The 25,804-nt window shown below is 47.2% G+C and overlaps 4 protein-coding genes across 6 annotated transcripts in view; 2 read left to right on the forward strand and 2 right to left on the reverse strand.

The window, feature by feature from the left end:
* Positions 1-8,484, forward strand: part of vsnl1a (visinin-like 1a) — a 20,043-nt gene extending 11,559 nt beyond the window's left edge. The window contains exons 3-4 of the mRNA XM_076138644.1: positions 7,029-7,244; positions 7,632-8,484. Coding sequence (XP_075994759.1) covers positions 7,029-7,244; positions 7,632-7,829 — 414 coding nt within the window. The 3' untranslated portion in view covers positions 7,830-8,484. The remainder of the gene's footprint in view (positions 1-7,028; positions 7,245-7,631) is intronic.
* A 1,849-nt stretch (positions 8,485-10,333) lies between these two features.
* sf3b6 (splicing factor 3b, subunit 6) lies at positions 10,334-11,736 on the reverse strand. The gene is made up of 4 exons (XM_076138664.1): positions 11,614-11,736; positions 11,146-11,264; positions 10,745-10,883; positions 10,334-10,647 (listed from the first exon to the last, which is right to left on the reverse strand). The coding sequence occupies exons 1-4, from the start codon at positions 11,641-11,643 to the stop codon at positions 10,558-10,560; spliced, it is 378 nt and encodes a 125-aa protein (XP_075994779.1). The 5' UTR covers positions 11,644-11,736; the 3' UTR covers positions 10,334-10,557.
* Positions 11,737-13,412: 1,676 nt separating this feature from the next.
* tdrd6a (tudor domain containing 6a) lies at positions 13,413-18,191 on the forward strand. Its single transcript, XM_076138665.1, has one exon. It carries the CDS (start codon positions 13,413-13,415, stop codon positions 18,189-18,191), a length of 4,779 nt encoding a protein of 1,592 aa, XP_075994780.1.
* Positions 18,192-21,255: 3,064 nt separating this feature from the next.
* On the reverse strand, positions 21,256-25,782 carry pla2g7 (phospholipase A2, group VII (platelet-activating factor acetylhydrolase, plasma)). Of its 3 annotated transcripts, none has more exons than XM_076138650.1 (11): positions 25,533-25,782; positions 25,035-25,156; positions 24,520-24,670; positions 24,113-24,206; positions 23,959-24,027; positions 23,184-23,355; positions 22,985-23,098; positions 22,653-22,744; positions 22,356-22,526; positions 22,102-22,250; positions 21,256-22,017 (listed from the first exon to the last, which is right to left on the reverse strand). In XM_076138650.1, exons 1-11 carry the CDS (start codon positions 25,594-25,596, stop codon positions 21,917-21,919), a joined length of 1,299 nt encoding a protein of 432 aa, XP_075994765.1. In that variant the 5' UTR covers positions 25,597-25,782; the 3' UTR covers positions 21,256-21,916. The 3 variants fall into 3 exon arrangements, with proteins under 3 accessions (XP_075994765.1, XP_075994767.1, XP_075994766.1); XM_076138652.1 differs by lacking the exon at positions 25,533-25,782 and adding an exon at positions 25,398-25,494; XM_076138651.1 differs by lacking the exon at positions 25,533-25,782 and adding an exon at positions 25,308-25,453.
* Between the last annotated feature and the right edge of the window lie 22 nt (positions 25,783-25,804).

Below are 25,804 nucleotides of genomic sequence, written 5' to 3' on the forward strand. Positions count from 1 at the left end.
AACCCCTCGGTAGCTCGATGCGGATACCTTGGAGTGTGAAAGCGAGGCAGTGAACGTCGATGTTAACGTGCCACGCCGCGACACGCTTCGTTGCAGCTCGCCTGGCAACACAACGCGCCTGGCAACAGGACAAGAGCCTTGCTTCCAAACTTGAGTTTCAGCAGGTGCTTCCCAAAAATATAACGTAAACAAAGAATAGGTCACAGACGGTCAGGAAGTAAAGATCGTTCTATGTTCGCATCGGGAATCCACTCAGATATTAAACGGCACTTGATTCTTTGCGTGTAAACTAAGAAGTACTTCATTTGACATGCATGCATACATATGGACATGGAGGAGCAGCCGGAAGTGATGAGGTCATGCTCGGCTGCACAGCGGCTGAGGAGGTTTGATGGTAATGTAGAAGCTGAGGATGGAGAGGAGTGTATGTGAGTCTTATGAACACACACACACACACACACACACACACACGCACTTTCTCTCATCTCCTCTTCCTCTCCCCTTTGGTCTTGCAGTCTGAGTGAGTTTGGAAGCTTTGCAGGTCGATTGCGAGCTTTTAAGAGCAATCTCAGCTTCACAGGACGCTGCTGATTTATCTGCCCGTGCGTTTACAGACCGTCCCTTCTTCACACACTGCTGGCAAGTGAAGATACAACAAAACTTCCCGTCCTTCCTCCTCATACAAGCTGGCCTGGGTCTGAACAGCACAACAGAGCCCGGCTGCTTCTCTGACTGATACCAAACTCAATTCAACATTAAAAGGACAGAAAAACAGAATAGATTAGAGTTTGTATTATTCTGTATTCACCTTTCATGACCAGCTCTCCCCTCCGTCCCTGGGGCAGGAAGTACGTCTCTTCACTCAACAGTGCCATCTGCTGTTGCACTGTTGTCTCTTAACCTATGGGTGTTGTGTAACCGCAGCAGATCAACCAGGGGCTCATGGATTACCCTTTAATCAAACACTGTTCAGGCCGTGATGAAGGTCTGTCACGAAAGCCGCTTGGACGTTGGATCAATCAGGTCTCAGGTCTTAGAAGGCACGCAAGCTCTCACGAGGTTCACCACAGAAACCCTGAACACACACATTGTGACGGCGTTTCTGTTAAGTGGCTCCTCTTCTTCGTCTCGTAGCACAATAACAATCTGACGGAGGCTTCACCTTAGGATAAAGGTCAAGCGTGCATTACTGCAGTCTGATTGCAGAGCGGCAGCCGGTGATTGATGCTTTGTTCAGAGCGTTTCTGATTGTGTTCGCAGGCGGATTGGAAAAAGCCGAGAGCCGTTGTTGTTCTTCACCTTATGAAAAGTGATCAGAATCAAATCACTGAGGGGGTTTAGACTCTCCTCTGCTCACTGGGACGGATGGATCCTGTCTCCACTCACCGAGAACAATAACAACAAGATCCCCATTGCTTCCTGCTTACATCTCCTCGAGTGTTAAAGGTGTTTATGTATATATGGAATGCTCTTATTAGTTAAGAATCACAGCAAACCATCACCTGAGAGTTACTAGAGGAAGAATCAAAAGCTGTGTGTGTGTGTGTGTGTGTGTGTGTCACTTGCTGGGTTTCTGCGCTAGCCTGGCACGTCACTAAAGGTTTATGTAAGAGCACACACACACACACACACACACACACACACACACACACTTTAAACTCCCCACAGATGGATCATCAAGCCGCCCCGTTCTGCTCGGTGAAGTGGCATCAAAGCGATTCTTTGCTGAGGCGATGTAAACGACCGTATGCGGCGACAGCCCCGCGTTGTCCAGCCGAGGCTGCGCCAGCCTGCGTCAAAAGTAGGCCCTGGCCGCGTCCGGCAATGTTAGCGACAGGATGTAGGAGACATAAGGCGTTTATTTCCACCGCCCAGGTGCCACAGAGGGGCGGCGGGAACACAGGCGCGTGACGTTCAGGCAGGAATGTGAACACAAACTTCAGCAGTTCTGAGGGGGAAATTACAGTCTGTGATTATGAGCCAGGAAGTTGAGGAGCCGCTGGCAACGCGGCCATGCGTGAGGATGACAGAGCGGGTGCAGAGCGACCTGCAGGGCCCCTCTGTGTGGACGTGTCCTCTGTTTGGCTCCATTAACTCTGATTAGATGTACGGCTCAGTCTGACTTCATCATATAGATTTGTTGTGACAGGGCTCCTCATTCTCTTCTATTCTATATCATCTATTCTTTCCACCGCCGTCCTCCTTCCTCTCTTCCATTGATATGTTCTGTGCCGGTTGAATCCACTTTGTGGTCTCAGAGCAGTGAGGGTGAAGGGAGACATTTCTCTTTTGTCCCCGGTCCTGCAGGTAATGATAACATTCATCCAGCGGGCCAAATGATACTGAGCCATTCATAACGCTTAGGGAGAGGAAACTACAGGCACAAATGAGCCCTGTGCCTCCCAGAAGTGTGTGTGTGTGTGTGTGTGGGCACTCTGCTCACAGACCTGGTTTTGTTAGAGTGTGTGTGTGTGTGTGTGTGTGATCTGGAGAATGGATTTGGAATGAAAATCACGCTATCAGTGGAAAATATTGATAAAGCATCAGAGCATGGTATCGTCATGGCAGCAATCCAGGGCAAACACGGACAGTGGGTGCTTGTATGTATGTTGCCTATGGGGGAGGGGTGAAAGGATGAAAGGAGAGATAAATGAGATTGTTGATATTATCCCAAGGCCCTAGACAACCATCCAGACTGCTGCTCTCCTGTAGTAACACCTGGTGATCACTAGATGGCAGCAGAGAGTCAGAGCGACACAGACGGCCTTCAGACCAGAGCAGCAGGCACACATGGAAGATCTGCTCCATTAAACTGGAGTCATGACACTGAGTGAAAACAGTCAAATCACTTGGCTAGCTGCTCACCCAAACTGTTCCGTGCCTCTGATGGTCTTTATTTACGGTGTGTGAAGGCGTACAGACTCCATTTCGTGGTACCCGGATAACAATAATCCAGTTACATCCAATTTGCAACAAGAATATGCACAAATCTTCATCTCCTTCCAATCCTGACCCCTGGTGAAGCTCATCGCCGGAAGCTTTTAAGCTAGGAGATATCTGCCCGGCTTAAACTCTTATCTGAAGAGCTGCCAGCGCCGCGGCAACAACATGCCTCCGCCGCCGCCGCCGCCGTCTAACTCTTCACAAGTGTTCCACAAACCAAAATAGAAGCCTGGAAATTGGCATTCGGCGCTCGGGAGTTTGCCATCTGAGGCTGGAGGGTTGAGGAACTTGGTTGTACGAGTTGGGGGCCGTTCCATCTTCATCATCACACGCAGAGCATTGAGCTGTATCGGAGTCATCGGTACCACCGGCTCTGGCCCGAGGAGTCCAATAACCCTGTAACTGCTGCTCCGCTCTGTGGGAAATAGCCTTCGTTTATGTGTGATGAGTGGAGGTCTCTCTCTCTCTCTCTCTCTCTCTCCCCATCTCTCTCTCTCTCTCTCTCTCCCCATCTCTCTCTCTCTCTCCCCATCTCTCTCTTTCTCTCCCTCTCTCTCCCCATCTCTCTCTCTCCCTCTCTCTCTCTCTCTTTCTCTCTCTCTCTCTCTCTCTCTCTCTCCCTCCCTCTCTCTCTCTCCCTCCCTCTCTCTCTCTCTCCCTCTCTCTCTCTCCCTCTCCCTCTCTCTCCCCATCTCTCTCTCTCCCTCTCTCTCTTTCTCTTTCTCTCTCTCCCTCTCTCTCTCTCTCTCCCTCTCTCTGTTATCTGTCACTTTCTGGACGAGCACCAGTGGCAGCTTTCACACTGATTATGAAGGCTTTTATGTTCCACTTACAGCAGCAGGCTTTGGGTTGGTGTGTGTGTGTGTGTGTGTGTGTGTGTGTGTGTGTGTGTGTGTGTGTGTGTGTGTGTGTGTGTGTGTGTGTGTGTGTGCGCATTCACTGGTGTCTCTTGGCCGAGAGAAAGAAGAGCCTCCGTGTTATTGTCCAACAACCCCTCCTCCTCCTCCACACACACACACACACACACACACACACACACACACACACACACACACACACACACACACACACACACACACACACACGAGCCTGTATTAGGCCAGCTGTCTGCCTGGTTCTTCCTGGAGTGAACAGGAGCGGCGGCCTGCTAATCAGTCGGTCCTTTGATGGTCGCCTCCAAACGTCCGTATCAAACAGCTATAACCGTAAATGGAACCCAATCAGGAGCGGAGTGAGACTTAATAGGAAATGTTAACGGGGTAATATCCAGAACTGTCAGGGCGGAGAAAGTGAGGCTCCGAGTCCCGACTGGGTTGCCATGTCGCCTGTCTGTTGCCAGCCATTTGTCTGACAACCGACATTGTAAGGCTTTTAGGCGTGACGGCGGCTGCAAAGACGAGGCGAGGGAAAGTCATTTCAGAGAATTTCACACTCTCGTCACCCTGTCCCACTTTCTGCTTTCTTCACGGCAGGTTTTACAAAACAAAAAAGTGTTTCATCGCCTGTGAAGGAGCCGCAGCCGCCGCCGCCGCCGCAGCTCCTTCCTCTTCCTCTCTACACTCCCTCCTTCTCCTCTCTCCCTCCGTCACGTCCACGTGCCCTCTGACTCCTTCGGGGTTTTGGCAGACGAGCCGAGGCGAGGCGAGGGCCGTGCGAGGGCTGCAAGAAACCATCAGGCGGCGTCCGGGCGCCTGATGGCAGCCTCGCCGTAATCTAAGACGGCCCATCCCGAGGGGCTTCCTTCCTCAAATTAGTTTGGCTTCCGTGGAGCAGAAGGGCAGATTGGGGACACGGATCAGGGGCCAAACTTTCTCTCCTTCCTCCGTCCTGTCCTCCCTCTCTCTCTCCCTCTCTCTCTCTCTCTCTCTTCGGTCACTGTCTCATCCATTTGCCACTGCAGCAGCATTAAAAGGGGGCGGGACCTGGTTGCGGACGGGCAAAGCCGACTCCTGCCTGTCTACATCATCTTCCTCCCCTCCTCCTCTCCCTCTCTCCTCTCATCTCTCACTTTCCATTAGGATTCACGTCCTCTCCTCCGTCCCCCCGTTGTGTTTCCATCAGACAGGTTGTGCGTGCGTCTGAAAGGCCAGCACAGCGCCCTCGCCTTTTTTTTCCGTGTACGACCAGACAGCCTGTGACGCTCGCGGGCAAGGACACGGTGTAGAGCGGTGTAGAGCGGTGTAGAGCAGCCTCACACCGCCTGAAACCAAAAAACACGTGCCTCCCGTTTGGCTGCGGCACATTTCCCCCCTTCACCTGGCTGCACTCTTCCTCACTTCATATATGAAGATGGGAGGTCATCACTTCTTCGTGTGTTTATTCACGCTTTGTGACGTTCCTCTCTCTTCCTCTCTTAACGACCTCTGATGAAGCTCAAGCAGGGATTCTTCAGGCGTTTCATTCGGGCTCCTAAATGTCAGCGGGTTGAAGACGAGTCAACATGAGTGGAAGAGAAATGAAGAAATAAAAGCTTAGACTTCATTTGCGTCCGACTTATAACAAACCCGTGCTCGTTCAGACAGAGGTTGAAGACTATTCCCTCCCTTTATTCTGATTCTTCTGCTTCATTTCTCCATCCAGATGTTGAAGTTGTCAGATTTGTTTCCCTGGAGTCGCCATCCAGAGAGCAGAACTCATAGCGCCGTGCTTGATGTGACTAACGGGGGCGGTTATTCCATCTGCAGCCCCCCTGCTGCTCGTTGTCTCTCTGAGGCAGCAGCCAGCTTAGCTTCCCCTTCAACTCAGAGCGTTCTTAACCAGAGGGGTCAAGTGGAAGGTCGCCTCTAATGAATCGCTCCGTTTCCCCCGCCGGCCGCCCGCAGCGTCCGCAGGGCGCTCGCCGGTCATCCGGAGAGCCGCTGCATTAACCTCTGACCTCTGCTTATACATGGCGAGCTGGGAGACGATTCGGTCGGACATCGCGGCTCAGAGCAACAAAGTGTATCTGCAGTAAACACAAGAAACATCAAGATGCAGGATAGATTGGATTAAAGTTGAATTATCCGCTGCTCTCACCCCATTTTAATATCAGGGACACGAGGCTGCACGGCCACATCAAAGGTAGCAGTAATGGGCCCATCATGCTCTCTGTTAAGTGCATTACAGGATGCTATTAGAGAGAGAGAGAGAGAGAGAGAGAGAGAGAGAGAGAGAGAGAGAGAGAGAGAGATGGCATTATGCTGGAGGTACTGAGCCAAGATTAGATTTTGAGTGCAGTGAAACTTGTGCACTGTGTAGCCACAAGGGGGCCGATAAGGTTGGGTTTCTTGGCGCTCTCTCTCTTTTTTTCTCTCTCTCTCTCCTTCAGTCTGATTTCTGTGAGCAATAAGATCATAGTCGGCCAGAAATTCACATTTGCACTCTGAATAGCAGCGGCAGAGAAAGAGAGAGAGGAGAGGGAGAGAAAGAGAGAGGGGGAGGGAGAGAGAGAGAGAGAGAGGGAGAGGGAGAGGGAGAGGGAGAGAGAGAGAGAGAGAGAGAGAGAGAGAGAGAGAGAGAGAGAGAGAGAGAGAGAGAGGAGAGGGAGAGAGAGAGAGGGGGGGGTCTTGCATAATCAAGTGCATGAACTTGCTCTCTCCCTCTCCCCCTCCCCCCCTCTCTCTCTCTCTCTCTCCTTCTCTCTTTCTCTCTCTCTCTCTCTCTCTCTCTGTCGTGATCAATCCTAATGAAATTAATTTGCCGTGAGATCTTCCGTAGGACCTCAGGGTTTCCTGGCGCATATGTCAACAAGCATCTAAGTGTCCTGGAGCAAGGCGCCGGAATGGCTCCCAAGTCCCGGAGCGCCGGGCGGGAGCTGACCCTGACCTTCCCACGTAGGGCACCTGGGAAAGGAAAGCAGAACTTCCCCTCAGGGATCAATAAAGGCGACATTAGCATTCCTGTTGTTGTTCTTGCATATTTTTGGGACGAGTCTTTCAGTCGCAGGGCTCAGATACACACAGACTGCAGGCGGGGGATGATGTAATGCTGTAAAGCTTTGTTCCTCCTCTAGGTGTTGCGTAATCTGTTTTTATAATGTGACAAAAACTCAAATCGTTTGAACTTAAAACTTAAAAATCCGCTCCTCGTCTCTGTCCCACTTTTAGTTCTTTCCTTACGGCGACGCCTCCAAGTTTGCCCAGCACGCCTTCAGGACCTTCGACAAGAACGGAGACGGCACCATCGACTTCAGAGAGTTCATCTGCGCCCTGTCCATCACATCAAGAGGAAGCTTCGAGCAGAAACTCAACTGGGCCTTCAACATGTACGACCTGGACGGAGACGGCAAGATCACACGGGTGGAGATGCTGGAGATCATCGAGGTAACCGGGGCGATCACAGGGAGGGGAGGGGGGGGAGAGGGAGAGAGGGGGGGGAGAGCGAGACAGAGAGGGAGGGAGGGATCATCAGATCATGGGATGGGTTTCTGGCTCTGTCAGGAATTTGGTTGGTTGAAGGTTGAACTTGTTTTCCAGTGTCCTGCCGGCTTTACCTGCTGAGTCAAGCTGAGTTATTGGTTTCAGGCCCACCGAGCGTGAGGAGAGAGGAGGGTCAAAGTCTAAATAAGGTCTTAATTGGCTCTAATCCACTAAACTCCAGTAAGAGATGAGCAAAGAGAAGAGATTAAGAGACGTTTGGGGCTTCTCCTGCTCAGCCAACACACACACACACACACACACACACTCATACCCTTCTCCCTCTCCCTGCAGGCGATCTACAAGATGGTGGGCACGGTGATCATGATGAAGATGAACGAGGACGGTCTGACACCACAGCAGCGGGTGGACAAGATCTTCTCCAAGATGGACAAGAACAACGACGACCAGATCTCGCTGGACGAGTTCAAGGAGGCGGCCAAGAGCGACCCGTCCATCGTATTACTGCTGCAGTGCGACCTGCAGAAATAGGGTCGCCAGCGGAGCGGAGCGTGCCGCCGGCCGCCGCCATCTTGGGACTGCACAGAAAGAATTTCATGTTCCATTCAGTTTGCAGCTATTTCCACTGAACAAAAAATATGCTTGGACCTTTCAATGGATCTGCTTCTTGTGTTTGAAACACTCGTGTGCATGAGAATGTTATTTGCTATAAAAAAAGATCTACATACAACACGGAACAGTGTGCGTGTGCAAGAGTGCGGGGTGCACACACACACACACACACACACACACACACAGATACACACACACACACACAGATACACACACACACACACTTACATCTCGCACAAATAATATATATATAGATATATAAATATGAATATATATTTAAATTATTTAAAGATCAACTGCCAAAATGTGAAGTGTGCAAAGTATTTTCCATACAGTTTCATTTCCCCGGAGCTTTTTTGCGCATCAGCGATGTGCCGACGTTGAATTTGCCGCAAACTCTTCTTGTTCTGAGTTTACTGACGCTTTAGCCGTGTGTGTGTTCCATCAAACTCCCGAGTAAAGTCAAACCAAAACCCCAAACTGCTGTGGTGATGTCATCAGCCACCCACACACGCACACGCACGCGTGTCCGTCCGCCCTGTGGCGTGTTGAGGGAGGCGGAGTCAGAGAGGCGCTGGTTGGACTTTTCCTCACAGAACATGCTTGTGCCGTCAGTAAAAACGTGAAGCGTAGTTCATTTGCATGCCTTTAGGTTCTGCCTTAAAACTCTCCTCGTTTTGCACCCTGTGAGCTTAACAGACAGACAGACAGACAGTCAGACAGACAGACAGGAAGCCTTATCAGAGCCACTGAGGGAAGGACTTTGATCAAACAGGCAAAATGACTCATACTGCAGCGGATCCTTCTACAACGTGTGTGTTTTCCTTTGACTGCTTTAACTGTGGGAGCATGTTTCCTTGTAGACTAGCTGTTGTGTGTGGCCCCGCCCCCCGTGCATTATTAAATACAATACGTCACAAATCAAAGAGATAAGCTGAATTTGAAGCATTCCAGTTGGGAAAGTGGGAATCAGACAGCATCCCATCAGGATTCCTTATGGAGGGACTGAACGAATGCTTCTCCTCCTAGTCAGTCCTTGGATTTTGCTTTAGAATTAAAAAACAAATGACAAATTATCACATAAAGTTGGATTCAGCTTAAGCAGGTGTCACCAAAGTTAATTTCAACCCATCACACACACACACAGACACACACACAAACCGATTAGACGCCAGCTCTTGCGTTTTGAACTCATCCACATTGGTCTTTGTTTCAGTTCTGGAGTACGCTGAGTGCAAAGAGGCGAGCGTTGTGACGAAGCAGCGAGTTGCATCATCGCCCATCTCACACTGTAACTAGAGGACACTCCCTTAGAGCCTTCTCACATTCTCGCCCCCCCTCCTCCTCCCACGACGACCCGTCAAGGTATTTCTCGCTCCTCTTACAAAAACAGCCAATCTTTTTGTACTTTTTTACTCCCCTCTCCTGCATACTGTCCGTGTACTGATGCATCCAACACGTAGAGAAGTTCAGTTACAGCTGTTCCATGCGGTTAAATGATTTGGATTAGAACCTCTAAGCCCATTCTAATACGACGACCCCGTGACCCCATGACACTACTGCAGCTACAGGCCGTCCATGAGCTGCTTGCATATTCCATTCATCCTTTACAGCCAAACCGAGCATCCGGTCCATCCCTCACGTCTGCAGTGACGCTTCTGTCCCCGTTACTTTCTAATCTGAACTTGTTTACATTGACATATTGGACCAGATGTTTCTAAGTGCATCTCTGTTACTTCTGTGATGATGGAGGCACCAAATGTAAGTGAAGGCTAAAGTGTACAAGGATTCTTTTGTAGCATGTATTGTGTCCCCCGATGACATGGCTGCACTACTCTCCCTGTGTTGTGATTTAATCTAATAAAAAGGAACTCTATGGGGCCGCTGTCTGCTCTGCTGTCTCCGCTCTGACTGATCAGCCGCCTGCCTGCGCTCTCAGCCTCAGACGTGCGAGGTGCGGCACGTCTCAGAAAGCTTTTTACTCATAACAGGGACACATGACGCAGTAAATCCTGAGTAGATCAGACTTGCCGTCGCCACTCACTCCCATTTTAGCTGTGCTGCTCTTCAGAACTCACCACTACAACAACAGGTCTCTACATTCATCTTCATTAAGTAAACTCACACAGTAATGAGTAACAATATTCTCTCAGTTGCCACATTGAGTATCGTTTCACTCTGCAGGCTGGTTTGAGGGCACAGGGGGAAACCAAAGGCCACCAAAGACGCAGCCCTGTAAGAACCTCACAGCTGTGCTCTGTTATTATGGTGAATTAAACCTAATCAGCCCAGTGAGTGAAAACACCTGAGTGGACTACTGAGACGACCATTAGAGCAAACATCACTAATAAACATTTGTACACACACACACACACACACCTTTCACTTCCACTAAAGCACCACTAGATGGCAGCAGTCAAAGGTAGCAGACATTTTACAAAATCAACATTTATTATACATCAGACATACTTTACATTTTCAGAAATCAGAATCTTGGTTCAAAATAAAGAAATATGCTTAAACGTGGACAGAAGTGTCGATGATCATAATTCAAATAAAATCTACCCGACCCCTCATTGCAGAAGACGAATCAGTGAGGAATTAACAGCAGAAAAGAAGAAACCTTGGAGTTTGTACGCGGGTTTGGCTACTTTGGAGGATCTGTGTTGATGCCGTATTTCTCCTTCAGAAGCTTCAGCTGTTCCTCCTTCTTCTTTGTGTCCATTTTCTGGAAAGCCTGCGAAAGAATCAGCAGCAGAGAGGAAACAGAATGAGAGGGAAGTAAACACCGTCTGAATGTGTGAGCGCTTCCAGCCTCTTCTGCACACACGTACTCTGTTTGCGTTGTAGTAGAGCACCACCAGGTAGCGGTTGCAGACGTTGAAGCCTGACAGATGGTCGCAGGCGTTCTTGGCGTCGAAGATGTCCTCGTACACCACGTAGGCCGTCCCTCTGCTCTCAGGCGTGTTCCCTCTGAGGACAGACACACAGAAGACAGGAGTGAGTACAAGACCACAGCAGCATCCACATACAGTGTTAGAAGTAGGAAAGGTGTCATTACTATCCTGGTACGTTTTAAGGTGGTATTGAGAGATCAAACGTCCTCATTACAAGCAAACAGAAGGAGCAGCACGGACACAACAGCCTGACAACTTCTAAACATGTATCTCAACCCAGAGCAGCACAAGTACACGTTAAAACATACACTACCCCTCTATGATGTATAGATACTTACGTTCTGATTTGTCGTATTGGTCCGTATTTTCCAAAGATGTCGTACATTTCCTCAGCTGTGATTTTGTACGGGAGGTTCCTGACGTAGAGGATCCTGTTGACCTCAGGGGGCAACCTGATCTAAAGGGGGGGAAACCAAAACACACGAGTTTAACTTAGCTAGCTGCGCGAAAGAGTAGAACGGGAAACAACACAATACTGGACTGGAACCAACTTAAACACTTCTAAGGCCACAGTTCAACTTCTAAGATACTAAAACGTACAAACAATAAGAATCAACACGCTCCGTTTACAGCATTGAGACTGTTTTCGATTCATTAGCTGAGTAGCTCACTGTATGCTAATATAAAGGCTTGGGCAATGCTAACTGCTAGGCTAACCGAGCTAATATACGAATGGTGTCCATTCTGAGATAAACTTGATCACTTTGTCGTCATGGGAACAACATTCGACCCGTAATCAAACTTACGTTAGCGCGTTTCGCCGCTTGCATCGCCATGGTGAAGCTTTTTTGTGAGGAAAAAAGTCTGAGGTAAAACAAAACACACCGCTGCGCAGCGCTCACGTTAAAATGGCAGCAGCCTCGAGCCGGGACAGACTTCCGCTTCCGGATGTGCACGAAGACCGGTGCTGCCCCCTGTTGGTTAACTATAGACACAACGTCATTTTGGCCTTTTTGGCTGTAGTAATCCGAAACAAACAGGCATTAAAACGGAATTTATGAGTTTTTCTAATTATACTTCGACACGGTGAACTCCTAATCACGGTTAAATGTTTAAGAATAAGCTAAATCGATGATGCGAAACAGTGATTACATGAAGATAATAGAGGCTACACAGTTTAGAGAGTGCCACTACATTAGAGTGCAACAGTGCAGCCAACTGATCAATCAATTAATGTGCATGTTGGGAAATAGGATTCAAAGTAGCTGATCTGCACAAAGTCGTCTATAAATATGATGTCCTCTTATGTACAAAATGTGTTTTTCACATACAGGGAGTGATCTTTGGCTCTGCTATAGTTGCCATGGTGACAGTGTTCTGTGCCCTCTGCGTGTGTGTGTAGAGGAAGGTGCTGATGAGGAAACACTTTCCTCATAAACCTAAACTTGAGCAATATCTGGACATTGTTTTTGAGACGTTTCTTTACAGCCTTACATAAGATACATTCACATAGTCGTTCACAGTTATGGGGATTGGTGGCCAAATATGAATAATTAAATACATATTTTAAATAAATAAGGAGTGAGATTTGAAGATACACAGTACAACAAAATACATTTTATTAGACATTCAATATAACACTGTCACCACAAATCTTCCCTGTATGCAGCTAATAATGTTCTGCTTTTGTTGACATTACGTCAGAGAGGTGCTGATTGGTATGGTCATAGATATATTGTTGACAGGATTGTGTTGAAAAGTGTTTCTGATATTTTGTCCAGTTTATATAGTAATCTTAATATTCATTAATAATAAACAATAAAAACGTGATTAATTGTATTATTCAATAAAATCAATATTTGTCCGGTGTGACAGGTAGAACAAAGACATTTCCGGGTTACCGAGAAAACAAACAACAAATCTGCGCAATTTGGTTCATGGTGGCGCGCGCTCGCTCGCGGGTAACCGAACTTGACTCATTAACGTAACTTGCCTCACTTTACTGCGAAGTTTGTGGAGTTTAGTTTCAACCTTTCAACTATTCTTGGAAGGACGTCGACCTTTGACGAATTTTGACGATCTGACGAAAGAAAATAAAGCGAGCGAATTGTGGAAAAGTCCCCACGAGGCTCGTTACGGTGGCTGAGCATGTAGCACGACGAGACGGAGCCAGGTAAGCGTGACGGCTCGCGCTTTGGAAAGGGCACCAATTATGTTATGCTAAATGAAAATGATAAACTATAAACAACCCTGATTTAAAGTGCCGTTCAGTGAGTTTGGACCGGTTTCTGCTACTCAATGCTACTTCATTTAGTCGGTCAGTCAAATGGCCGTCAGCTAATGGTGTCAATGGCTGTGTCCCACCGATGTTCTTGGTTTATTTGCCACTCTTGGCCTAAAATCTATTTAAATTAATTCCAGACAAATTGTGCCAAGCAGAATGAACCATTACTGTTTGCTGAAGCATGCATGTCAGGATGAATATACATTAATTAGTACAGTGTCATGCTTTTGTGTCTTTGTGTTATTTCCAGATAACATCCAATGTTGACGTTTAAGTTCTGCTTACATTAAATGGAAACCTGGAATTGATGAAAGTGCCAAAATGTCCCCAATGATCGGGCTCCCCCTGCGAGGAACGGATGTGACTTTGCTCATAACCAGGGTCCATGTGCACCCCCTTTGTGAGTTTGCAGAGTTCTGGGGCAAATTTAGTGAGGAAAGGAATGTTGACTATCAGTGGCTTGCAAAAGATGTTCAGTCTCCTGGAAACATATTTCATGAGGGTGAAGGAAAACCTGGGGACCAGTGTTTGGTACAAGTGGGTCTTACCTGGCATAGATCCCACATAGTCTCGAGAACTGGGTCCTATTACAAAGTATTCCTTATTGACAAAGGGGAGCAATGTCATGTTACCACCAACAAAATGGCATGGGGAAGGAAGGAGCACTTCCACCTGCCACCCGAAGTGGAGTTTTGCTTGCTCGCTAATGTGTTGCCACTCCCACCTGAGAACAGATGGTCTCCAACAGCTTTGGACTTTCTGAGAACTCTTTCTGGTAAATCTGTGAATGCGTACGTACAAGATGTGCTGGTGTCGCAGAGAACAGTTCTCCTGAGCATCCCTTGCATAGCCGAGCTAATGTGTGAGATGGGATTTGCCAAGAAGTTGTATGCTGAGAGCTTTCGGGACTTTGTGTTTGCATCGCTACTGTCCGATAGCAAAACTCCAGTGTGTACAGAAACCCCACATCACTTAATGAGAAGTGACCTTCGGGGAGCAGATGATCCACTGCACAAGCAACAGCTGTTTATGTACCCAGATCTGGAATTAGGAACTGTGGAACGCGTCATAATCACAGAAGTCACAAATCCACAGCAGGTTTTTTGCCAGCTGAAGGTTTTTTCACTTGCACTAAAAAAACTCTCAGAGCAGATGACACAGTATTATGAGGACAAAGTGGCCAGCTGTGATGTCAGTGATATGGTTGGGTTTGCTTGTGCTGCAAGAGGAAGTGACGGTAAGTGGTACCGGTCTGTTCTACAACACGTCTGCCAAGCCGACAAGGTGGTGAAAGTACTGGCTGTTGACAGTGGAAAAAAACAGTTTGTCCGGGTAGAGAATGTGAGACAGCTGGCTACTGATTTCTTCCAAATGCCGGTTGTGACCTACATGTGTTCCCTCAATGGAATCATTGACAAAGGCGTGAGATGGACAGCGACCCAGATTGGAGATCTGAGGAGGCTTCTCCTACACAGGACTCTGTCAGCCAAATTTGAGTCCCAAAACGTATCTGAAGGTGTTCACTATGTTACACTCTATGACGATGAAAACAAAAACCTTAACTACTTGTTTGGCTCCAAGGAGAAATGTTTGCAAGCCGAGCCACAGATGGCATTGACCTCACACACCAGCAGCAACCAGCGTCCAGATCGAGCACATGGACTGACAGATTGGACCGCCATTACAGAGACACACAAACAACCCAAAACTACAATCACCTCGCAGCCTGCCGTCATCTGTGCCACACAAAATCCAGATGCCAAACCGTCAGCGGTGTGCAGGGGTAGTGGGCACACATTCAAGGTTAAAAGTACCTTCAAGGAACAAATGTTTCCTGTAGGCAGTGATCTAGAGGTGACTGTGTCTTGCATTGAAAACCCAAATGACTTTTGGTGCCAACTCGCACAAAGTGGGGGGGAACTGAAATCCCTCATGTATGTCATGCAGAGTTATTATGAGGGCAGTGAGTTTGAGGCGACTGTGGAAACGGCATGTGTTGCTCGCCATCCAGATAATGGAATGTGGTACAGAGCCCTTGTCATTCACCCACATGAAGTGCCTCGTGTAGACGTGTTGTTTGTTGACTACGGCCAGAAACAGACGGTGTCCCTTTACGACCTCAGGAGGATACAGCCAGAATTCCAGACTCTGGAGGGTCAAGCTTTTCGTTGCAGTCTGCTAAACCCCATTGATGCTTCTTCAGTCATCAATGATTGGGGTGAAGAAGCAATCGCTAAGTTCAACGACTTTGTGGTTACTGCAACATCTAAGTATTTTGTTTTAAAGTGCACCATATATGCTGTCACATACAGTGAGCAGAATATAGTTTTCAATGTTGTGGATCTAGCAACTCCTTTTGAGAACATCTGCACCCAAATGGTGAATCTCATCAAAAGTGTGCCTCCCAAGAAAGCCTCTGGGCCATCTCTCCGTCTGGATACATTCTACTATTCAACGCACAACATCAAAACTGGATCGGAAGAAAAGGTCACAGTGACAAGTGTGGACAGTGTCACTCACTTCTACTGCCAGCTAGAGAAGAATGCTGACGTGATGAAAGACATTGATAGAAACGTGAACAAGCTGTGTCACCAAATTGAGAATATTAAGTCTCCTACAGTCTTTGGAACATTGTGCTTTGCAAAGTATACAGATGGACACTGGTACAGAGCTCAGATCAAAGCCACAGATCCATCACTAGTGGTTCACTTCGTCGACTACGGTGACATTATTGAAGTTAGCAAATCGGCTGTGTTACCAATTCCCAAAGAGGCCGCTGACATCATGTTTGTGCCTGTGCAAGCTGTTAAGTGTGGTCTTGCTGGTGTCCCAGCCAATGTTTCCAAAGAAGCCAACAGCTGGTTTGAGAGTTATGTTATGGATTGTAAATTCAAAGCACTAGTAGTGGGCAGAGAACCTGATGGGAAACTTCTTGTTGAACTGTATCTAGGAAACACACAAGTCAATTCCAAAATCCAGAAGATGTTTAACACTGATATCCAAAGAGAAAAACAGGTCGACTTTTACGGTGGAAGAGCACAGGAGATCTCTGGAAATCATGATCCAAGGGTGGATTTCTCAAAACAAGCTGCAAACATGGAAGATCATATGCAAAGACCAACACTTAAATCATCTACACGCAAACCATCAAGTCATTTAAAAGATGAGAAGAGATCTGCTGAAATCAATATGCAGTTTGGTCTCAAGCCTTTTCACAAAGAAAGTGGATGTAAGGTCAAAGCTGGCTCATTTCCGCTGTACATGCCGCCATGCCGAAGGCACTTAAGTGGAATGACACCAACTCGTATGGGAAATAACTCTGAGCCAGCAGATGCCGATGTCAAGCCAACAAAATTGGATCGTTCCACAGACTCCAAGGAGTTCAGAAAGTCCAAACTACATCCCACAGAATCTAAGAGGGAAAGCTACACGACCCCAGATGCCAGCATTGAAGAACTGCCCAAACTGACAGACCTGCCCTCACAGTCTATCACGCCGGGTATGGAGGCGGACGTCTTTGTCTCACACTGCGTCAGTCCATTGAGTTTGTGTGTGCAGTTTGTCAGAGATAAGGTTGAAATACTCTCTCTTGTAGAGAAGCTCAATGAGGAGCAGACAACCCAACATGAAGCTAATATTAAAGCTGTACATCCAGGTGATATTGTCCAAGCAGAGTTTCCAGATGATTCCTCATGGTACCGTGCAGTTGTAAGAGCAATCCACGAAAACACGACTCTTGTCGAGTTTGTTGATTTTGGGAATACAGCTCTCATACCCATCACCAAGATTAACAGACTGCAAAAGCCTTTCTTGGAATTTCCCCCATACTGCACACACTGCACACTGAGCACAGCTGCAGGTCTGAGGGACGACGACATGCTGGACCCTGATGTGGTCTCGGCTTTCAAAACAACCATTGGCGATGACGCAGAGAAGGATTTCAAATGCCGCTTTATCAGACGGTCTGGATCTGTGTGGGTGGTTGAGCTGGAAGACGGTGGCGTGGATGTGATGTGTAAATCTGCCCCAGATCCAATTGTCTGTAAGGAAATCCAGTTGGAGAAACTTGAAGAAAGAGAAAATGAAACGTTGGCCCCGGACTCTAATTTCACACCACCGTGCATAACATCAGAGGCAGCAAGATTGAATGGCGCTTCGCTGCGTTACCATGAACACGACTTTCTAGTGGGACAACACTTAGAGGCTTATGTTGCATGTTTCAATCCTGATCAGTCCTTTTGGTGTCAGTCTGCTAACTTGGATGAACTTGGTAAGATCACAACAAGCGTCTCAGAAGTTGGTAATGCAGCAGATCCTTTACCTTTAGATGCAAGCTCACTCTTACCTGGCAGTCCATGCGTCGCTCTCTTCTCAGAGGACGAGCTGTGGTATCGCGCACAGGTCATCAGCAAAGACGAGGAGAAGCTGTCCATTCGCTTTGTTGACTATGGAAACAAATCCCAAGTAAAGGTGAGGGACGTGAGGCGAATACCTCCTGACCTGTTGGAAACTCAACCACAAGCGTTTCTGTGTGAGCTTGAAGGTTTTGATGCTTCCCGTGGATCTTGGGACAGCAGTGCAGTGGATGAGTTGTCAGCACTTACTTCAGACAAACTGTTACAGCTGACTTTGCTTAGAGTCATAAGAGAAGAAGGACAGATTAAGTACTTTGTGGAGATGGAGTGTGAAGGAGAGGTGATAAACAAGACCATGGAAACCTTCTGGAGGACCTCAGAAACCGACGACAACAACCCAGGTGAAGTTGGACTCTCTGCTTCACACCCATGTGACTCATTTGTGGGACAGACAGCAGTGCCTGATGCTCAACCACCAGAGGAACAAGACAATCACCAAAATGCAGAAATAGAGGCTGATGTCGCTCACGTGCACACTGAGAGAAACCACGAGGAAGAGCGGTGTGCTGAAGATTCAACTGAGCCTGAAACTACAAGTAACACCTTGGATGTCACAGGAAGTCCACAGAATGGTGATTACTCTGAGAATGAGGGTCAGCATGACTCTAATGTTGTCAAAGAAGGAGTAAATAATACCCAGAAGGCCGATGGAGGCGGGGCTAACACCATCAGTGACTGTGGTTAGTAAGACGTTATCAACATCATCCAGCAGTTAAAGTCTGCAGCAGTGTGATACAAAGGTCTGTTTGTACCTGCAGAGCAACTAGAAGGTGAAGGTGAAACATCAACGAGTGAGTGGCCGGAGCTTACAACCTCCACACCAACTAAGGTAAGTCAAAAGAATTCCTCTTTAATAGTTGTATTCTTTGCAAAAATGTAATGGTTTTGAAGTTCTTCTCTGAAGTCAGCAGTTGGTGAATTTGCTTATGATTCTTCAGAATGCAGAAGATTATGTGCTTGCAGAAGAAGAGCCGGCGCCCACAGACGACAGGTTTGGTGAGTGACAGGGTGACGGTGTGTCTCCTCCTGGTAACTGGAGCAAAGGGAACCTAAATGATCCCCTTGGCGTGTCAGTATGAAGGAGCCATGATACAAAGCACAGAACAGGAAAGTATAACAAGATTTGTCTTTTATATTTACTTCCAGATCAGTTTGAAGAAGCTGAAACACCGGGCAGTGAGAGGCTGGAGCTTACAGCCTCCACGCCAAATAAGGTAAATAAAGGTTATAACAGTGCACTCTGAGCTCCTTGGAGGCTCTGAACCTCAAGTTCCCTGCTCGGAAGAAGCAGAAGCTGAAGTCCTGCTCCTGCTAATGTTCCTCTCTGGATTTGCTCCTGATTTTCCAGGATGTGGAGGGTGGTGTGTTTGCAGGAGAGGTGCCCCTGCCTGATGACAGCAGTGATGGTGAATGTGATCTTGGTTATAGAACCAAATGAAACTTTGCTCATTGTTCTAAATAGAAAGTAGCAGAGTAAAATGAGACAAATGTGTGATATTTGTTTGTACTTCCAGACCAGTTAGAAGCTGAAACATCATCCAGTGAGCAGCTGGAGCAGGTAAAGGAAGAGAGAAGGAAGATGCTTAGTTTGATTCAGTCTTGTATAAACTGGTCAAAGCCCCATTGTTGTTCTACAAATAAATAAAGAATACAGTTATACTGAAGGTCACTGGGGTAAAGCATTATACAGTAGCTTGTTCAAACACAAATGGTTCTATTGTTGTTGCCACCTGAAGTTTGACGCTACTGAATTTGATGATGATTTCCCAGGACGTAGAAGATGGTGTGTGTGGGGAAGACGTGTCCATGCCGCCTGAGGAGCGACTCGGTAAGTGTATACAAGTATCAAACATCTGGTCTTTGATTTCTAAAAATGGGAGTGAAAATAAATCACAGCACACACGATAAAGTGATAGCACTGTGCTGAAATTGGGTCTTAAAACAAGAATTGGTGTTTTATATTCCCTTCCAGAGCAGCTCAGAGACGGTGAAACATCAGGCGGTGAGCAGCTGGAGCTCACGACCTCCATGCTATATATGGTGAGAGAAAACAAATGTTATTAGTTCTATTCTTTTTGGATAAAATACATTTTCCATGTTTCTAATGTTTAATGTTCACATGCTTGCTCCTCATCAGTATGCAGACGAGTATGTGCTTGCAGTGGAAGTGCCAATGCCCACTGGGGACAGGTTTGGTAAGGGATTGACACTTACACAGTCACTGCACCTTAGATAAACGTTGAGCAGTTTAGAAGATTGTCTAAAATAGAAAGTGTAGTCTGTAGTGCAAATCAATGAGCAGCTAAAACAGAAAGTATAAGAGAAATGCTCTTTCATCTTTGCTCCCAGGGCAGCTAGAAGATGCTGACACATCAGAAGGTGAGCAGCCGGAGCTTACAGCCTCCACACCTGATCAGGTAAAGGAGAAGAACAATTAACCAGAATGTATTTGTGTCAGAAGTTACTCAATATGTCCTCTGATTCTCCAGCATGCAGACGTTGGTGTGTGTGTTGAAGAGTTGTCCTCGTCTGCTGGTGACGGTGCGGGTGAATGTTTGTTTCCATGGTACCCGCAGGATGACGGTACGTTTCATCTCAGTATCTGATGTCATTGCAGAGATAAACAGTAGTTTGTATCAACAGTTAGAACTCTACTTCCAGATAAGTGTAAAGTAGCTGAGTCATCAGGCGGTGAGGAGCAGGAGCTGGAGCAGGAGCTTGAGCTGGAGCTGCAGCTGGAGCTGGAGCTGGAGCTGGAGCAGGCAGCCTCCACACAGGAGAAGGTGAAGCAAAGAAACAATCTGAGGCTTTTTAGGCTTTGATTCAATCTTGTTAAACTGCCTCTTGTACGAACATATTACAATAGCTGAACACTGATTATACTGAACACTTACAGGTCTTACTAAGTAAATAGTAAGTGTGTGTGTGTGTGTGTGTGTAGTCCTGTTACTGTCTGGAAGTCTAAAGAGGCTGAATTCTCTGATGGTTTCCCAGGATGCAGCAGATTGTGAGTCTGCAGAAGAAGAACAGCGTGTGCCTGTCGATGACGATCTGGGTAAGTGATGATGATGATGAAGATCTAACCTCAGGTACTGGATGAGATGCAGCAGGCGGTGATGTAAAGTGTCTGTTTCCCCAGAGGCGCTGTTGGCGATGGTCAGCCACCTCAGTCTGACGGTGGTGGACGGTCTGGATGATGTCGCTCCTCTGCAGCAGCTCAGAGACAGAGAGTCAGTGGAGTGAGGCCTTCACGTGTCGACAGGACAGGACGCTGAAAACGAGACGTTTAGAAGTTTGCTTTCAAGTTAATACTTCAGATGGGTTGAAGTTCAGTTTACTTTGTTTTCTCCCAGTGTTTACCTGTTTGCCTGAGTCCAGTTAGGAATCCTGTTTACTTTAAGTGTTTGTGTTGAAATGCTACAGTGATAAACCTGTGCAGAGAATAATGGAAGTAGAAACATTAAATTGAGTTGGTTTGTTTATGGAAGAGGAGAGGCCAGGTTGGGACAGTAAGTCGTCACGGTAACCTCTCTCTCTCTCGCCTCTGTGCTCAAGCTGCTGCATCTTTTTGTTGTCACATAATGAGAAACCAAATTTGAATATTTGAACCTTTGTTGGCTTTAAAGGGTTAAAGGGAAAGTTACCTTTGGCACAATAAACTTTCTGTTTACATCGTCGCCTCTGCTTGATTGGAGTCGTTGCCGCTCTGCATCACGAGTGAACGTCACAACATTCACACTTCATTCGTATAGAAACCATATTTATTGCATTTGTTGTGTATAAATGTCGATATGAGACGGTATAAAACTAGAGGCTGTTACACGTGATGAAGAGTGTTGTGAGGAAGGCACATGGTACATTCATGCACCTCAGTGTGTGTGTGTTAGTGTTCTATTCTTTTTAATTCTTCATTTCATGTGGATTTCTGTGCAATCAGGATGGATAAATACAAGATCAATTAAAAATGATTGATAACTTCATAACTTGGGTCTTTCTAATAGACCCAAAAAAAATAAGTAACTTCTTATAGACGCTCTAGATGTGAGGATGTCCTGATGAAGATCTCAGTCCAGGTGCGTTTCCTTGCGTCTTAGGCTTTCATACATTCAGGCCCCGTTAAACAAACGCTGTACGCAGATGGAGGTGGTGTTTCCTGTTTGTAGTCGTTAACATTCTCCCAAGAAGAGGAACTCCCGCAGGACGCTGGCTCTCTGCTGCCGGCGAGGTCGTGATCGGCTCTCCTGCCTGTTAGGGTGGAAGACCTGCAGGAAGACAAACCGCCACGTTCCCAGAAAATATCCCTGATCCCCGTCTGTGCTTTGAGACGCCATGTAGGTCCGGGCGTCCTCCAGAGGTGGTTCAACCTTGGGCCTGCGGGCAGCGGGGTTGTACAATGAGGCAGCTGGCAGGTCAGATGGCAGAGTGAGGGATCATGATGTTGGTTCCCGGTATCAGGTTCTCATCCTTCCCATCAATCAGAGGATCCCACTGATTGAAGTTTTTCTCCAGACCTGCAAAAATAAATGAATGAGCCCTGTCTGATGCAGAGCTGAACACGATGTGGAGCTCTTGAGCTTCCGTTTCGTATTTCTTACCGAGGTGGCGTTGCAGGAAGGCCAGCGTGGCTTTGTTGCAGAGGTCGATGGCGAGCTCGGGGTCGATCTCCCCCTTCAGCTTCATCAGCTTGCCGATCCAGTTGCCCGTGAGGAAGGTGAAGTCTGGGAAACTCTGGTGAACCGTGCCTCTGAAGGAACACGAGAGGACAACATGTTAGAAGACAATTAGGCCACGCCTCCCACCCACACTGGTACTTGGAAGGTCCTGATCAGGTGAGTGTGACCAAACGTACTTGATGGTGATCATCTTCCGCGGTATGAGGGCCGAGTCCAGCTTCCTCATGCGGCTGATGTTCCCTGCCCACTGGAACTTCTCCGAGTTGATGAAGAAGATGGGCTGCTTCACTCGAGGGAAGATCTCGTCATCCAGAGGGAACATCCAGGAATCCAGAGCGACGCCGCACCTGAAAGACAAGGATTTACATTTTACCCGTCTTCAGATATTTGGGATTCCTGAGGTTCTTTGACATTTTCTTACGCCCACGACGAGAAGAAAGGACTGAAAGGTTCCTCAGCTGCTTCACACGTACTTAAACTTGACCTCTTTGCACAGAGCTTCTATGACCGTCGCTCCACCGAAGGAATGTCCCACTGCAGCGATCCTGCACAGATCCATGGAGTTCTGTTGAGGAGAGAGAAGTTCTGCCATCAGCAACAAACAAGTAAAGCATCTGTCTACTCCAACTAACGCAAACTGTCCCTCTTCCTTTGTGTTCGTCCTTCAGCTGCTGGTCTCCTGCAGCCTGCTGATATGCTCCCATATGCTTCTGCCCGCTTTATCTCCTCTTTCTGTGGCTCACATCTTTCCTGGCTGAGCGTTCATTGTCTTGCGTGTAACTAAACTCCCCTTTCCTTTCCTTACCTCCAATGTCGTCCAGTCGAACTGCGTTTGCAACACGTTTTGCACCTCCACCCCCGAGTTGATCTCAATGAGTTTATCCAGAGCTCGGATGCATTCGTCTGCTCTCACTTTGACCTGAACACCACAAAGAAGAGTTAAAGACATTCTCAGGATAATCCCTTGTTTAACGATTCAGATTCCTCCAGTAGTTCCTCCCTACTTGTTCGTTTCGGAGGGGGAATTCGCTCTCCCCGTGCAGCAGAGGCCGGTAGTACATCCACTTCTTCACCAGGTTGTCTGGGGCCAAAGCGGTCGGCTGGGGGAAATTCTCATTTCCCACCTCCGACTCGGTCTTCTCCCAAAAGTAATATGTAGCTGAGGCCGACTGATCTCTGCGTCAAATACAGAAGACACGTCGTGAAACAAGAGAGGCAGATGTTAGATCTTTGTCTCATTTTAGAATGACCTTTGGACTTAAAGAGACACATTTTCATTTAATATTTTATCTACAGCTGAACTTTGTCCTCCTTCAGACTTTCAGCCAGAAGTTTCCTGACGCCCTGAAGACGAAAGAGGAAACTGAACCGCTGGCATGTTTTTAATGAGTCACGACATCTTCAACGGCTGATCAAACGGCCCGTCAGTCACCGCGGCAGGCTAACTGTGTGTGAGGCTTTCTGTGGCTCTGAATGTGGTCACCTGGTCTCCACGCTGAAAGGAAAATGTGATGACCTGGTCCGTACCATTGTCTGCTCCGCCCCTTTTCCACTCCCACTATGGAGACTGTGCGGCTCTGTTATTGTTTGCTTTGGCAACATTTCACTAGAATTTCCTCCCGACAGACATGGAGTGTTCGTTTAGACATCTGAGGGTTAAAAAGGATCAATGCATGTTTGTGCGCCCCTGCGTCCAACCTGCATTTTTTTGGGGGCAGTTTTATTGTGCAGCTTTCTCTTGTGTGTATGTTTATAATGAAGGATGTGAGATGATCTAACCTGTGTTCCACCGAGGCCACGATGAAGCCGTGAGACGCCAGCTCCGCACAGATGGCCGAGTACAAAGTCCTGTGAGACAGCGGAGGCCGAGTCAGTGAGCTTTTAATACACAACACATCAGTACTGGAGCAGAATAATGAAGTGCTGCAGTTACCTGAATGCTCCCAGGCCGTGGGAGAAGATGATGACCGGGCATTTGACGTTTGATTTAAATGGAGCGTCCATGTAGGCAGGGATCTTAAAGGATCCTGGAAAAAAAACACAGGAGAAACACAAAGTTGTTGAAAATTGTGTGTGTTTGATCCCTAATTCCCTTCAAATCAGAATTAGTTCAGTCAGTTTCACTTCAATTAATGACAAAACCATTCTTTAGACTTGAAACCTGCTTAGCTCAGGCGATTATGACCAAAGTGAAGCTGATATCTGCTTTTCACTTCTGCTTTGCGTTTAGTCGTTACTTCCAAATAGTTTGCGATTCTTTTTATGACTGACAATTAAAGCAGATGAGGTTTTCACTCTGCGTCAGTTTCCAGTTTCTACACATCATCTGGCGTTACTCACCAAAGAGGTAGTTGAAGATTCTTTCGCTGAGCGTCCTGTTCATCTTCATGAAGTCTGCCAGACCGTTGAAGTACTCCCTGCACGGGATCCAGTCGGGTTTCTCAGCTCCGTCCGTTTCTTGACAAGGGTAGTAGAGCCGGAAGAAGCAGCCCTGTTGACAGGAGGTCGACACAAAGAAGCCAACCATCACACTTTAGTTTAGAGTTAAGAGTGTGTAGTGTGTAGGTGCCAAGAATGTAGGAATTTTGTTTATGTAAAAGTTCTTCTGCCCCAACACTTACAGAGTAGTGGAATCTTGGCCTTGTTAGTATCGACCACTTGATCTATTTGGTCCATTATCAATGACACACACACACACCCAGACTTGCTTCCTCTATTTAAAACCCCAGCAGCTTCAATCCAGGCTGACATTCTGGGGCTTTGAATATTTATTTATTTATATAACACATAAACAGCATATTCTTGATTCCATCCTCCTTCATCTACCTCCTTCAGTGACCTGGACCCTGGCTTACCTGTATTCTGTGGTCCATCATGAAGTCAGTGCACCCCACAGCGTTGGGGCCTTTGGCTGGAGGGATCCCCAAGTTATTACTGCAGGTGTTCCCCATGGCAACACACTGGTACCTGTTGTACTCTGAAACAAGATAAGACCTGGCAATGACACAGAGTCGCTTAGCAATGAGGTCAAGCGAGGTAATTATGTCATGAATGAAAGTAAAAATTAGGTTTGCGGCCATCCAGGTGAGACAAGATGAAATAACAAACACAATCACATATGAACTAACAGATCTGAAGACGTGAACGCCACAAATCCGCTTATCCTCGCGTATTTTCCGTTCTTCTTGTAGTAAAAACGCTACAATGTGACGTTTCACCTGTTCAATGTCGCAACATAACTCCTTCGCGTTTTACGACACGTCGCTAACTATTGGGAAAGATCAGATTTGTCCCACGCTGTCGTTACTCAATATCAACCGGGGGAACGAGTTAGTGCCGTTTCCAGCTCGTACCTGTCCTTGCCCAGTCGTGAATCCTCTTCAATAACAGTTGTGCGAGTCCTCCATTACTGAACATCGACCTCCTCAGCTTGACCAGCAAGCTAACTCCGGCATCGTCCAGTTAGCTTTAAACTGTCACAGTACAAAGGCGAACCAGAGAGGAAATGGGTACGGTGTCAACGTAAATACATCTGTTTCACAACATCTCCGCGCAATTCGCTACTATCTAGTGATAAATGAGCCGCCTTGCGTCACCAGGGAGTGGTTTTGACAGCTTGATAACT

The sequence above is a fragment of the Genypterus blacodes genome, unplaced genomic scaffold (assembly GCF_046128005.1).
Source record: "Genypterus blacodes isolate CSIRO-AG114 ecotype Tasmania unplaced genomic scaffold, CSIRO-AGI_Gbla_v1 ptg000392l_1, whole genome shotgun sequence".
NCBI lineage: Eukaryota > Metazoa > Chordata > Actinopteri > Ophidiiformes > Ophidiidae > Genypterus > Genypterus blacodes.